At 41.9% G+C, this 13,020-nt stretch overlaps 1 protein-coding gene across 1 annotated transcript in view; it reads left to right on the forward strand.

The window, feature by feature from the left end:
- The window catches only part of slc49a4 (solute carrier family 49 member 4), a 56,603-nt gene that overhangs the window by 31,906 nt on the left and 11,677 nt on the right, over positions 1 to 13,020 (forward strand). Inside the window, exons 6-8 of the mRNA XM_026143951.2 lie at positions 1,055 to 1,122; positions 8,641 to 8,768; positions 12,267 to 12,449. Coding sequence (XP_025999736.1) covers positions 1,055 to 1,122; positions 8,641 to 8,768; positions 12,267 to 12,449 — 379 coding nt within the window. The remainder of the gene's footprint in view (positions 1 to 1,054; positions 1,123 to 8,640; positions 8,769 to 12,266; positions 12,450 to 13,020) is intronic.

Raw genomic sequence — 13,020 nt, forward strand, 5'->3', positions numbered from 1 at the left:
CAGTTAATTAACTCTCCACCCACACATGAAACATAGTAATTTGTATCTTTTGAATTGAAATGGCTTGGCATGCAATTTGTGTTTAGCTCCCTGAACTGGCGCACAAACTGATGTGACATACACCATAGAAAATCCTAGCATCAGTGCTGCACGGCCTACATGGAAGATAAACAGCAATTATAGGTGCTACAGGGTTGTGGGTGTTTTGATTTATAATATATATTTTTAGATCTTTTTTATTTACTTGGGGAGTACAGTTCACCTCTCTGTGCTGCTTCAGGCTATGCAAACATGAGATGAGTGCCTTTCCATTGATCTTCACTGCTTCACAGAAGGCTGGCCCACACAAAACTCTGATCAAATATAATGGCATTTTGGCATGCATCACTTGTAAGCTAGAATCGGTCTACACTTAATAACTTTGATAGTCCACTTTTCTTCATCGTGAACTTTCTTGACAGATTGGTGCAGAGTGTGATTAAGCAGAAAGCATCAGGTCCTGCTTTAGATTCAGCTTCCTCGCTGAATGATCTACCATCTGAATTTGACTTAATGAAAGTTATTGTCAATAGAAGACTTATGAGAACCAAACGCATTTATTGGCACTTTGACTTTTCCTGTGAGTGTGTGAGAGAGAGAAAGGGAGGCGTGCTGTATTTTACCTCTTATTGATTCTGTGGCAGTCCCTTGGTCAAAGTGTCCTTTCTTCTGACTGTGTGTGTGTGTGTGTGTGTGTGTGTGTGTGTGTGTGTGTGTGTGTGTGTGTTGACTTTCATCCTGGAAAATAAAGAAAGGACAGCAAGCTTTGCGCACGCACACACACTCATGCAACATTGCCAACCCTGGCAATTTACCGGACACGGTGATTGGCAGGCCTTCACAGTCTTCAGGCACTTAGAGCCTGCTCTCTGTCTAGCTCTGTCCTCAGTCATGGACTGCATGTTGAACAGGGTGTATGCTTTTCTGTTTCTGTTCTTTTCTCTTGGCTTCTCTCCCAAACCACCACCTCATTTTCCTTTGTTTTCTTTCTTTCTCTCTCTCTTTTTAAACACAGGTGGATGCAGGCTGGATTGGTTTCTGGTCGACCGTTGGTGGATGTGTGTTCGGAGTGGCAATGGCCCGGTGAGTTATGCCATCCTTTTTGTGTGTGTCTGTGCCACTCTGACTACTGAATGTGGATTAAAAGTGAAGCTGTACTTTAACACTGCATTGACATTATGAGTGAAAATATTACAAGTCTGCTACACTGTCAAAAAGACCTGCCATGAAGTGTTGGTGTAAATGTGCTGTGCATGTGTGTATGCATGCAAGGATGAAAGAATGATGGTGGATGCTTCACTCCATCACTTAAGTGCTGAAAAACTGTTGAGAGCAGTGCAACTTTGACTATTTATTTTTTTTATTGTCAAGCCCATCATGAGAGCGACAGTTGGTAGCTTCATATTACTGGCTTTCATTGGAAATGACTCGTAACCATTGACTGATCACTGCGTAAGACTTCACACGTTCAGACTGTAATGACCTGTCCATGTTTAGACCAATTCAATTTTATTTATATAGCGCCAAATCACAACATAAGGCGCCTCAAGGCGCTTCATAGATACAGAGAAAAACCCAACAATCATATGACCCCCTATGAGCAAGCACTTTGGCGACAGTGGGAAGGAGAAACTCCCTTTTAACAGGAAGAAACCTCCGGCAGAACCAGGCTCAGGGAGGGGCGGGGCCATCTGCTGTGATTGGTTGGGGTGAGAGAAGGAAGACAGGATAAAGACATGCTGTGGAAGAGAGACAGAGGTTAATAACAGATATGATTCAATGCAGAGAGGTCTGTTAATACATAGTGAGTGAGAAAGGTGACTGGAAAGGAAAAACTCAATGCATCATGGGAATCCCCCGGCAGTCTACGTCTATTGCAGCATAACTAAGGGAGGATTCAGGGTCACCTGGTCCAGCCCTAACTATATGCTTTAGCAAAAAGGAAAGTTTGAAGCCTAATCTTAAAAGTAGAGATAGTGTCTGTCTCCCGAATCCAAACTGGAAGCTGGTTCCACAGAAGAGGGGCCTGAAAACTGAAGGCTCTGCCTCCCATTCTACTTTTAAATACTCTAGGAACAACAAGTAGGCCTGCAGAGCGAGAGCGAAGTGCTCTAATAGGGTGATATGGTACTACAAGGTCATTAAGATAAGATGGGGCCTGATTATTTAAGACCTTGTATGTGAGGAGCAGGATTTTGAATTAAATTCTGGATTTAACAGGAAGCCAAAACGGGAGAAATATGCTCTCTCTTTCTAGTCCCTGTCAGGACTCTTGCTGCAGCATTTTGGATTAGCTGAAGGCTTTTCAGCGAGTTTTTTGGACATCCTGACCACTGATGTGTAACACATGTCCCTGCTGCACCTTCTAATAAACCTCTCAAATAACCAAACTACATGGACCAAGCAACAATCTCACCCATGTTATGTCACTTTTGCATTGTGTAATAACTTAATTAACTTAAAGTGTGAGTCTGCTGATTCCAGAGCTGAACTAGTTTTAGCGTTTCTGATTTTAAATGGCATTCAGTCTGTTTATCAAATTAAAACTCAATAGAATCAGTGAGGCGTCAAATTAGAAAATAAACATTTACTGTGACCCCTCATTTTACATTTGCACGCCTTCTTCACAGCTGAATCTGACACATTCATACATCTGAATACAGAGTTGCAGATAGATGGATAGAGACACTCAGTCATTCCTAATCTGGGCGTCAGGTCCACCAAAGCAGAATAAGTTGTGGCATCAGGAGATGATCGGTGAATTTAAAAAAACCCACACACATTTCTGTCTTGCAAATTTCATTCCTTAAACATAAAATTGAACATAAAGCTATACACACCTCACAGATTCATGGAGTTTATGATGATTTGATCTCAAGAGAAAAGACAATGCTGTGTTTGCCAAAAGCCAAAGAGTAGGGAACGATTTATATGGTGATGAAGGTTAAGCAGATACACTGAACCCCACTTGAACATTATTTGCATATTTAAAAGAAATGGTAAAATGGAGCCTGGATAAAGTGCACGTGTATTTTTACTTATTTGTTTAATGTAGTTCAATACTAGCTGGAGAGTTGGCAAATGGAATAACATAATGCAAAAAGATTTTGTGAACAAAGTGTTTCTTTATTCAGGAAGCAATGAAATAATCAAGTGTTCTTCGTGAGAACTTTAGTTGCACCTATTCTATATAAAAGGCATATTTAAAAAGTGTTGCCTGTGAATGTTTTTCATTGTGTTAATCACTCTGTTCACTTGGTCTTTGCGTACATATTATATGTTGATGTGTACACCTGCCACTTGCAAGGCTGTATTGTTTCTAACAATGTTAATAATTAATAAATATCATAAAGAACAGTGAAGGTTGATTTGAGGTAAAAATAGGAGCCGCTCTTGCTCCTCTCTCATCTGCTCCCTTTTAATATATGATCTGAGTGCAGCGAGGCTGCAATAGAGCGAGGGAAATTGATGCTAATGCAGCTACCACTTCACCTCCAGTGTTGGATCGGGAGCCACGCTATGAAGACAAAGTGTGGACTCTGCAAAAGGAAGGGACTCATTCGTGTCTGATAGATGTATATTTGTCGTAGGCTGAGGTGCAATCAGCACTACCAAGCAGATCCAGTGTTTTCTTTAAGTTGTAATCAGGGAAATGAGCCTATAACTCCCGCTGTTAATCAATGAAGCTGTTTGCTGCATTAGGTGAAAGTATATGTAAACAGAACTGTTGAGTTATTGGCGTTGATTGCAATAGTCTTGGAGTCAGTGGATGCATAATTAGTCTTTCTTTGATGCAACAGTTGATGGGTAAATGAAATTCCTCCAACCGCTCCTGTGTCATTTGGGTTGGGTTGTCTTGGGGCTTGATCGTGTGAAAGTGACTGAATATAACTTAAGTTCATCCACTGAACGACGGTCTTGTGGTTGGTTGTGGTGAACACTGGATATCCGTTCATCCATCCAAAGTTTATTCATCTGTAGTTGGTAATGATTAATCTACCTGTTGAACTGCTGCTGTAAATCCAGAAAGATTCACATTGAAAACAGAAGAAACGCAGCAATTCTTTTGTAGCTTTGTTTTGTCTGTGCAAGTGCTGGAGTGAGGTAAGTGGAGAGATAATTTTGTAGTCGCTGACAGATTATTAGAAAAGGTCTCAATTTTTATTGGAAAGGTCTGAAACAATCAAGCCTGGAGAATGAGTGGAGTCTTTTGGTGAGCTCGGTGAGCTACTGTACTTTTTATCTGAATGGAAAGATGATATGAATATTTGTCTGCAGCACATAAATGATCCTGGTTGGAGGACAGCTTTAGAACTGGGAAGATAATAGGACCTGTACAAATGTGCAGTTGCCCTTGTTTGAAGTATGAAGTAAAAGCAGGAGACGATTGTTTAACTTGAGTGTCCTAAAGTTTCATTTCTACAACAAAGAAACTTCATCTAACAAAAAACAGCACAGCAGTGCCCTTCAGTGCTGCGGAAACCCAGAAAATATGTTAGATCTCGCTTTGTTTACCAGATATGAGAAGGAAAACCAAGTCCTTTTAAAAATGTTATGGCTTCCTGTGTTACCAGTAAAATAATGGCCCATTCTTTTGACTTAAAGTGAGTCAGACGAATGATATTGCACCTTCAAGCTTTGATGATGATGCCAAGAATGGTATGCATGCTGGTATGTTTTATTAAGAGGAATTATTGATGAATCATCCTCATGCGTGAATGATACATTATAGCCATAATTCTACATGTGCGCCATAATGATGAAGAAAAGTGTATTCTTTTTAGAGTCCCCTGCAGTGTGCACCATGGTGTTGCATGACAGGAAGCTGGTATTCGCATGCAATACTTCCAGTCAACAGGCTCACAGGCCTTTGGGATTTTAGCTCCTAGATACCATCTAGGAGCTAAAATCCATTCTTTGATTGGAAAAATGTTTCTCCAGAAGAAGAAATTACTTTTAAATTTATTAAATTCTTTTTCCATTTCCCCAAAACTCTCTATTCCCCCTTTCTGTTTTTACTTTTTTTTCATCAACTTGCTGCATCACAGCATCATTAGATAAATTCCCAGGAAAGATTGTGCTAATGAACAGAACAATCTCTGTCCCTTGTCTCACCCGCTAGCAGCCCTTAAGTTGTTAATGTCAAGTTGTAGCTTATTATACGCCACCAGCCGTCCCTCTCCCTTTAGTCAGCACTCTGCGTGCCAGTCGCGAGCACAGTTTGCCGCAGGGAGCAGGAAATGTTCTTCTTTAAATGCTGTTTTGCTGCAGGTGTTGCAGTTTCACATTTAAAGTGCTACTACTGCTTAGCTAAATTTCTTTGGGTGTCAGCACAAGCCCTTTGCCAAAAAATAAATGAATAAATAAAAATCATACACAGGCTCGTGCAAACATTGCGCTCCCTGTGTCTTGGCTCAGTGGATGTTTGAATGGCAGGGACCTCGATCCAGCAGGTTCAATTAGCAGTGGTAGCTTCTCCGAGGTGTGGCCCCCGTCATGAAAACATTTGACAAACAATCTGGCATCTGTTTAATTGTCTGGCCCAGACAGATGCTGATTGGACGACAGCGCCACGACACTGCACACTATTTTTATTTATTTATTTTCCTCCAGATTGAGGAGAGTGGAAAGAATAACTAACAAGCTTCACTCATTATTTCCCCATTACAAGCTCTGGGGAAAAAGGGGGGCGAGGGGTGAATACGAAGGAGGTGGCAGAAAACAGAACCAGGTTATTCTCCTTCACATCACGGAGGTCTGAGCTGGAAAATACTCCAATAGAGCAAACGCAAATGAGTATCAGCTGCGGCCTAATTTGTTTTCCCTTCAAACGAGAACAATCTGTGATTGCGTGTTGGTCATCATATCATATCGTTCTTTTCTTTTTTCTTTTGCAGGATGTCTGCTCCTCACTAAAAACGTAGACGGGCCTAAATTATACTAATGATGATATTTCATCATTCCCTGCAGGCACCGGGGAGCAGAAAATGGAATCTGATTCTACATGACTTAAATGATGCTATCTTTATGGCCAATAAATCCTGTTAGGGGAGTGTAAAAGATAGGCTTTTAATTCTGACTTTACCTCATGAGATGACATGACCCTCTTTACTCTGTGAGTAGTGCAACAGTTATATCTTAATCTTATTTAACAAATCCAATGGAAGTGGCTCTTTCATGCGTCATATGTGACAACCTCGTTCCCATGAATGTGACGTATAGTTCCACTTATACAAGAAGTTGTAGTGATTTATTTATTTATTTTTGTTAATTTTAATTGAATTAAAATTTTAAATGCAGTTGTATATTTTTGGTTTTTAACAGCACGCTAAAATATTAGCAAAATGTTAATGTGTGCGGGTTCAACTCAAAATATCTTTCAAGTTCTTTTGACTTCAAGAACGCAGTGTAATGTTTACTATTTGTATTTGATTTTTGCATGATAATGGAGTTCTGTGACGAAGATCAATAAATTACTGTATATAGGTTTTAAACACAATTTTATCTGCTTGTAATTTTTGAAGAGTAAAGGAAGGAACAGCTCAGTGTTACTGGTCTTACTTCTAAACGAGGACCTCCTTATCTGTCAATACCCCAAAAAATAACAGAAAGAGAGCAGCAAACTAACAACAACAAAAAAACCCCACAAATATAAAAATGAAATGTATAAGGGACTCAGTGTACAGTTAACTATGATAGTGATATAGAGATCTGGTATCAGGTCTTGATAAGCTGGTCATTTTAAATGTTTCCATGTACATTAGAAATGGCTGCCATGCCTTAAGAAATTTGGTGGTTGAACCTGATAGTATATATTTCATCAAGCCACTGTTCATGTGTGGGAGGAGCTTCCTGCTTCTTAAGTATAAGGCGCCTTGCAGTGAGTGAAGCAAAGGACATAGAATTCGAATTTTTTATTTTTGAGAGAATGACGTTTCGAGGTGTCTCTCCAAAGATAGCTGTTAGAGCAGAAGGATCAAATTTAACGTTATATATCTCTGAAAAGGTATTAAATCTAATTTTGAATGAATGAATGAATCCCTGTGTGCTAAAACGTCAGACTGCTCTAAATAATAAATCGTGCAATGCTACTGTAGTGGAGTCCAAAAAATGCAAATTTGATCGACTTTTAAAAAGAAAAACATGGTTTATGATGGGATATTTTTTTATTACTGGTGGCTAACTGTGCACCTCAGTTAGCGACATTTAAACTGACATTCGTGAGTTCAAATTTAAAACGTGTCACTCGCACCATATTGTGCCAATGAGTAACCAAGCTCTTTATCTAGTGGAGTGGGGATCCAGAGGTGTAGTATAGGAAATAAGCTACTTATGGCATTTTAGTCTGAAGGATCAGATTGGATGTAGTACAGGGGAACAGTCTGTGATCCCCTCTGCAATAAGAGATGAGCTCTTGGCTGGTTGCAGACTAAGGATTTCGTCCCTCTCTGGTAGCAGGAGTGGTTGAAGGGTTGTGGATGTGAGCCAGTCAGTGGCAGATGGGTGATGGAGATTTCAGGGGTGTAGCTATGGGTAGAGAATTGTGATCCCCGTGTAGCACCAAGCGCTTGGCCCTCTCGTCTAGCCTGCCGTTGCTATCAGCTCATTCTTGTAAGCAGAAATATGAACCATTTAGTTGGATTTTTTTTTTTCTGAAAAGGCCAACAGAAGGAACCAGGTGTGCATCTTAGCCTCACACAGTGATTTAAAAGACCAAAGGTAAAAATCCAGAGTACAGCTGATTTTCTGTGAATATGGAGATGATATGTAGAGACGATGAGTGACGGCTCATAAAATCCAAAGAGACCATAATTTCATCTAAAAATGCCACCCCGGAACATTCTGAGTAGAGAGCTTCTCATTATCCTTCCAAAGGATGTTTTCCCGCGTCCCCTGGCCCTCGGCAGACTGACAGAACTTCAAAACCTAGTTGAACTAATCAACCATTTTCCAACATGGGTTTTTTATTCTTGCGTTAAGTTCATTGTCAATTTCCGCCCTCCTTCTCTCTCAGCATCTTGTCTGTGAGCAACAAAACAAAAGTAATTAGTGTCTGTCATCGCTAAAGGCTTCTGTAGCTTCATCTAATCTTTCCCATGCATACATATGCATACCCAGAGGAGAAGAGAGGAACCTAATGAACTATGTGGGTTTAGAAAGGGCTACAAAGAGAAACCGCAGAGCTCGAGAGTTTGGGAATGGCCCGATGGCTTGTCTTCCACAATGTAATACAATGTGCATCTCAAGTCTGCCTGCTTAGCTGGTGAGACAAATTGAATCTACTCTTGCAGTAGTGTCTCCTTGTGTAGTGACAAGTGCAACTGATGCACTCAGAAACAAGTGGGAGAAGGAAATGATCTAGCTCTTCTGTGAAACAATGCATGCCTCCAGTAATAGATTATGACACAAGTCGCCGAAGAAACAGACATTGAAAAATTGCATAGATGCTCGTTGTGTTTATGAAGGATGCTCCTTGTTTCTCAAGCAGCTGTCTGTACTCACTTCAGTAGTCTTGAGTGTTTTTTGTCCTTGACATGTTTTACTCTGCTTTTATGTATTTATAGTCCGCCTTTCCCTCCTTTTCCCAATGCATGCGCTCAGATTTGCAGACTCTATCCGCGGGATGCTGAAGCTGATCCTGGTGCTGATGCTGGCAGGAGCCTCACTGGCCTCTACGTGGTTCACACTCACCTGTCTGAGCAGCTATACCCACCTCCCTTCCACTTCAGGTGAGTCCACAGCTGCATAAAATCTATGTATACAGTGAGGCAAAAAAGTATTTAGTCAGCCACCGATTGTGCAAGTTCCCCCACTTAAAATGATGACAGAGGTCAGTAATTTGCACCAGAGGTACACTTCAACTGTGAGAGACAGAATGTGAAAAAAAAATCCATGAATTCACATGGTAGGATTTGTAAAGAATTTATTCGTAAATCAGGGTGGAAAATAAGTATTTGGTCACCTCAAACAAGGAAAATCTCTGGCTCTCACAGACCTGTAACGTCTTCTGTAAGAAGCTTTTCTGTCCCCCACTCGTTACCTGTATGAATGGCACCTGTTTGAACTCATCATCTGTATAAAAGACACCTGTCCACAGCCTCAAACAGTCAGACTCCAAACTCCGCCATGGCCAAGACCAAAGAGCTTTCGAAGGACACCAGGAAAAGTATTGTAGACCTGCACCAGACTGGGAAGAGTGAATCTACAATAGGCAAGCAGCTTGGTGTGAAAAAATCAACTGTGGGAGCAATCATCAGAAAATGGAAGACATACAAGACCACTGATAATCTCCCTCGATCTGGGGCTCCACGCAAGATCTCATCCCGTGGGGTCAAAATGATCATGAGAACGGTGAGCAAAGATCCCAGAACCACACGGGGGGACCTGGTGAATGACCTGCAGAGAGCTGGGACCAAAGTAACAAAGGTCACCATCAGTAACACACTACAACGGCAGGGAATCAAACCCCGCAGTGCCAGACGTGTTCTGCTGCTGAAGCCAGTGCATGTCCAGGCCCGTCTGAAGTTTGCCAGAGAGCACATGGATGATACAGCAGAGGATTGGGAGAATGTCATGTGGTCAGATGAAACCAAAGTAGAACTTTTTGGTATAAACTCAACTCGTCGTGTTTGGAGGACGAAGAATACTGAGTTGCATCCCAAGAACACCATACCTACTGTGAAGCATGGGGGTGGAAACATCATGCTATGGGGCTGTTTTTCTGCCAAGGGGACAGGACGACTGATCCGTGTTAAGGACAGAATGAATGGGGCCATGTATCGTGAGATTTTGAGCCAAAACCTCCTTCCATCAGTGAGAACTTTGAAGATGAAACGAGGCTGGGTCTTCCAACATGACAATGATCCAAAACACACCACCCGGGCAACAAAGGCGTGGCTCCGTAAGAAGCATTTGAAAGTCCTGGAGTGGCCTAGCCAGTCTCCAGACCTCAACCCCATAGAAAATCTGTGGCGGGAGTTGAAAGTCCGTGTTGCTCGGCGACAGCCCCAAAACATCACTGCTCTCGAGAAGATCTGCATGGAGGAATGGGCCAAAATACCAGCTACTGTGTGTGCAAACCTGGTAAAGACCTATAGTAAGCGTTTGACCTCTGTTATTGCCAACAAAGGTTATGTTACAAAGTATTGAGTTGTATTTTTGTTATTGACCAAATACTTATTTTCCACCCTGATTTACGAATAAATTCTTTACAAATCCTACCATGTGGATTCATGGATTTTTTTTCCACATTCTGTCTCTCACAGTTGAAGTGTACCTCTGGTGCAAATTACTGACCTCTGTCAACATTTTAAGTGGGGGAACTTGCACAATCGGTGGCTGACTAAATACTTTTTTGCCCCACTGTACCTGTGTCACTCGATCTTTATCCAGTGTGGATGGAAACGTCTTCAGTACATGCAGGTCACAATAACAGGTCTCACAGGCTGTACTGTATATCTGCTACATATTCATCAAAACCAATCCATTCATTGATATCAGTGTTTGGGCTGCCTTTTCCAAAGCCAAATCAAAAGGCAGAGCAGCATGTCACCCGAAGCCACTAATTTTAGTCATCATCATCCATCATCATTCTCCAAGCCCTGGAACTGCCACTTAGCCCAGACACTGGCAGTCTGCAGCTGCCAGGCTCCATCCACCTGGCATCTCAAAGAGGGTGGTATGACACTGCAACAAAATCTGCCAAAACCAGTTATTATCCTAGTGTGGGACGGTCACTAGCATTTAAACACCCATAAGCGTAATCTTTGGTTTCTGAGAACAAGCGAAGAAGTTTTAGAGGGAAATGAAATCCTCTATCTGATTTATTACCCATGCAACACAAGTCTGTGGGCCAGAAACCCCAAATTCTAGTATAGTCTGTGTCTATATTCTGTGTTCTTGGGTAGTTGTGATCAATCATGTCTCTTTCCTTCAAGGGATCTTCTTAAACCTGTTAGGAGCTGGTGGCATATAGGCTAATCTTATAACGCGAGGCGCGTGTGCAGCGGCTGCAGCATTTGATTTGAGCTCTTTGGTAGCACTGAAGGAAAAGAATCAGGGGGGACAGCTGCCTTTGATGGCTGCGGCGTGGCGGTTAGATTCCCAGTCACAGGCAGGCAAGTGGGTACGCTGGGCCCTCAGAGGCACTGTGATTAAAGGGACGTGCAGGCTAATGGGGAGCTCGTTTGGACCAGTCTGCTGTGATAAGGGAGATTGAGGGTGCCGTGATGCTCCAGGGGTAACTGCTTAATCTCGCCGCACATCCGCTCTAATACACGTGTTTTACTTTAGGGCCAGCTGAGGTCTGCAGCTGGGACGAGAGTACGCAAGTGCCTAACTTACTGAAACATTTCTGATTGGTCTGCAAAGAAGAACACACAAAAACAAACCTGAATTATATTTTCTTTTTCCCCACTTCAGCACATAAATCAGCAGGTGTGTCCAGTGCGCACGATTCTCATCATGCACAAAGAGCAAACAAGACGAGCTGTTTATTATATGGACATCTGTGCATTTTGGAAGTAGAAAAAGGAATTTTATTTTTAATGTACTGTTGAATCTGTGAAATGAGTTGCATTTTGATTCAGAATGGGAATGAAGTTTTTTGTTACATACATTTATGGAAATGCAAACCAAGCGCATTAAAAACACCACCCAGGCCTTAGTTTCAAGTACATGTACTATTATATTTGCAGGTGCTCAGTGGAGGGTGCAACCTTTAAAGCGGTCCTTTCTAAAGCTGAGCACATAAAGTGGGAATAGAATAACAACACAGTAAGGCAGAAAAACACATTTCAAATTGCAAAACTGCCACATTAAGCTAATCAGTGTGACACTTCAGACCAGGTATAAGTGATGGTGGGCTTGGGGTAGATGTGACTTGTTGTTTGGGTTACAAACTGGCCATTTTCTGTCAATACACCTCCAGTATATTGCTTTTGTTTGTGTTAAATTGCCACCTGAAGGGCTGGCAAATGAAATGTTGTTTTTAGGATGAGGGTTCGTCATAAATCTCAGTGCTGCTGAAAGCAAATGGTAGAGTACGAAGCTGTGGAAGGTGGAATAAATCACTACTGCTGTTCCATAAAGTTGACCAGTATGGCATCCTTTTTTTTTTTTTTTTTTTTTTTTTTAAATTTAATTGCTCATTTGAGATTTGAAACCTTCTTTCATCAAAGCTTCCAATTAAACTGTAGCTTATTCTGCCCCACTCTCTGTTTTCACAGCAATCCTGTACACTTCCTGCATCCTGGTTGGCATTTTTATTAACAGCAGTGTTCCGATATTCTTCGAGCTGTTCATTGAGACGGTGTACCCGGTCCCTGAAGGCATCACCTGTGGAGTCGTCACTTTCCTGGGTAACCTCGTCACGGGCCTGCTCCTCTTCTTCCTCACCTTTTACTGTAAAGGTATGCTCAAAACATAAATGCTCATTCGTTCATTTAATGCGCTCATTTTCACCCCTATTCTGCCCTCGTTTAGTGTCATGGGGTAAGAACAACACCAGTTAAAGCACTAATTCGTGTACTTTACGAGGCTCTACGAGCAAAAGTGTAATATAGTAGTCATAACAAACAGTTCTCATCTCTGAGAAAACAATACTGTGTTACTGCTCAACAATCCCCTTATGCTTACTTTGAAAGTCCAGTCGTTGCCACACAGCTAGCCCTGCCTCCGTCTTGTTGACTGGGTGAGCTTGTTGTTGTTGTTGTTGTTGTTGTGGCAGTCCTTGACATCAGCTGCCTCTTTAGTATGTTGTTCTGACAGAACGACTTCAACTCCACCATCTTGGACTGCATGTGGCAACACTAGCCTTTGTTCTGTTCTGGAGCTCCACTGTGATCTCAAGGGTCGGCCTTAGGAGGTGGTAAACACTGGTTTCTGAGGAGAACAAGTACTTCTGTCATCAGCTGCAGGCCAATGCCGAGGAGTTGGAGTTCATTCAGCAGCCCGGATGCTCACTGGAGAGGCATCGGATTA

Source organism: Astatotilapia calliptera, chromosome 16, assembly GCF_964374335.1.
Source record: "Astatotilapia calliptera chromosome 16, fAstCal68.1, whole genome shotgun sequence".
NCBI lineage: Eukaryota > Metazoa > Chordata > Actinopteri > Cichliformes > Cichlidae > Astatotilapia > Astatotilapia calliptera.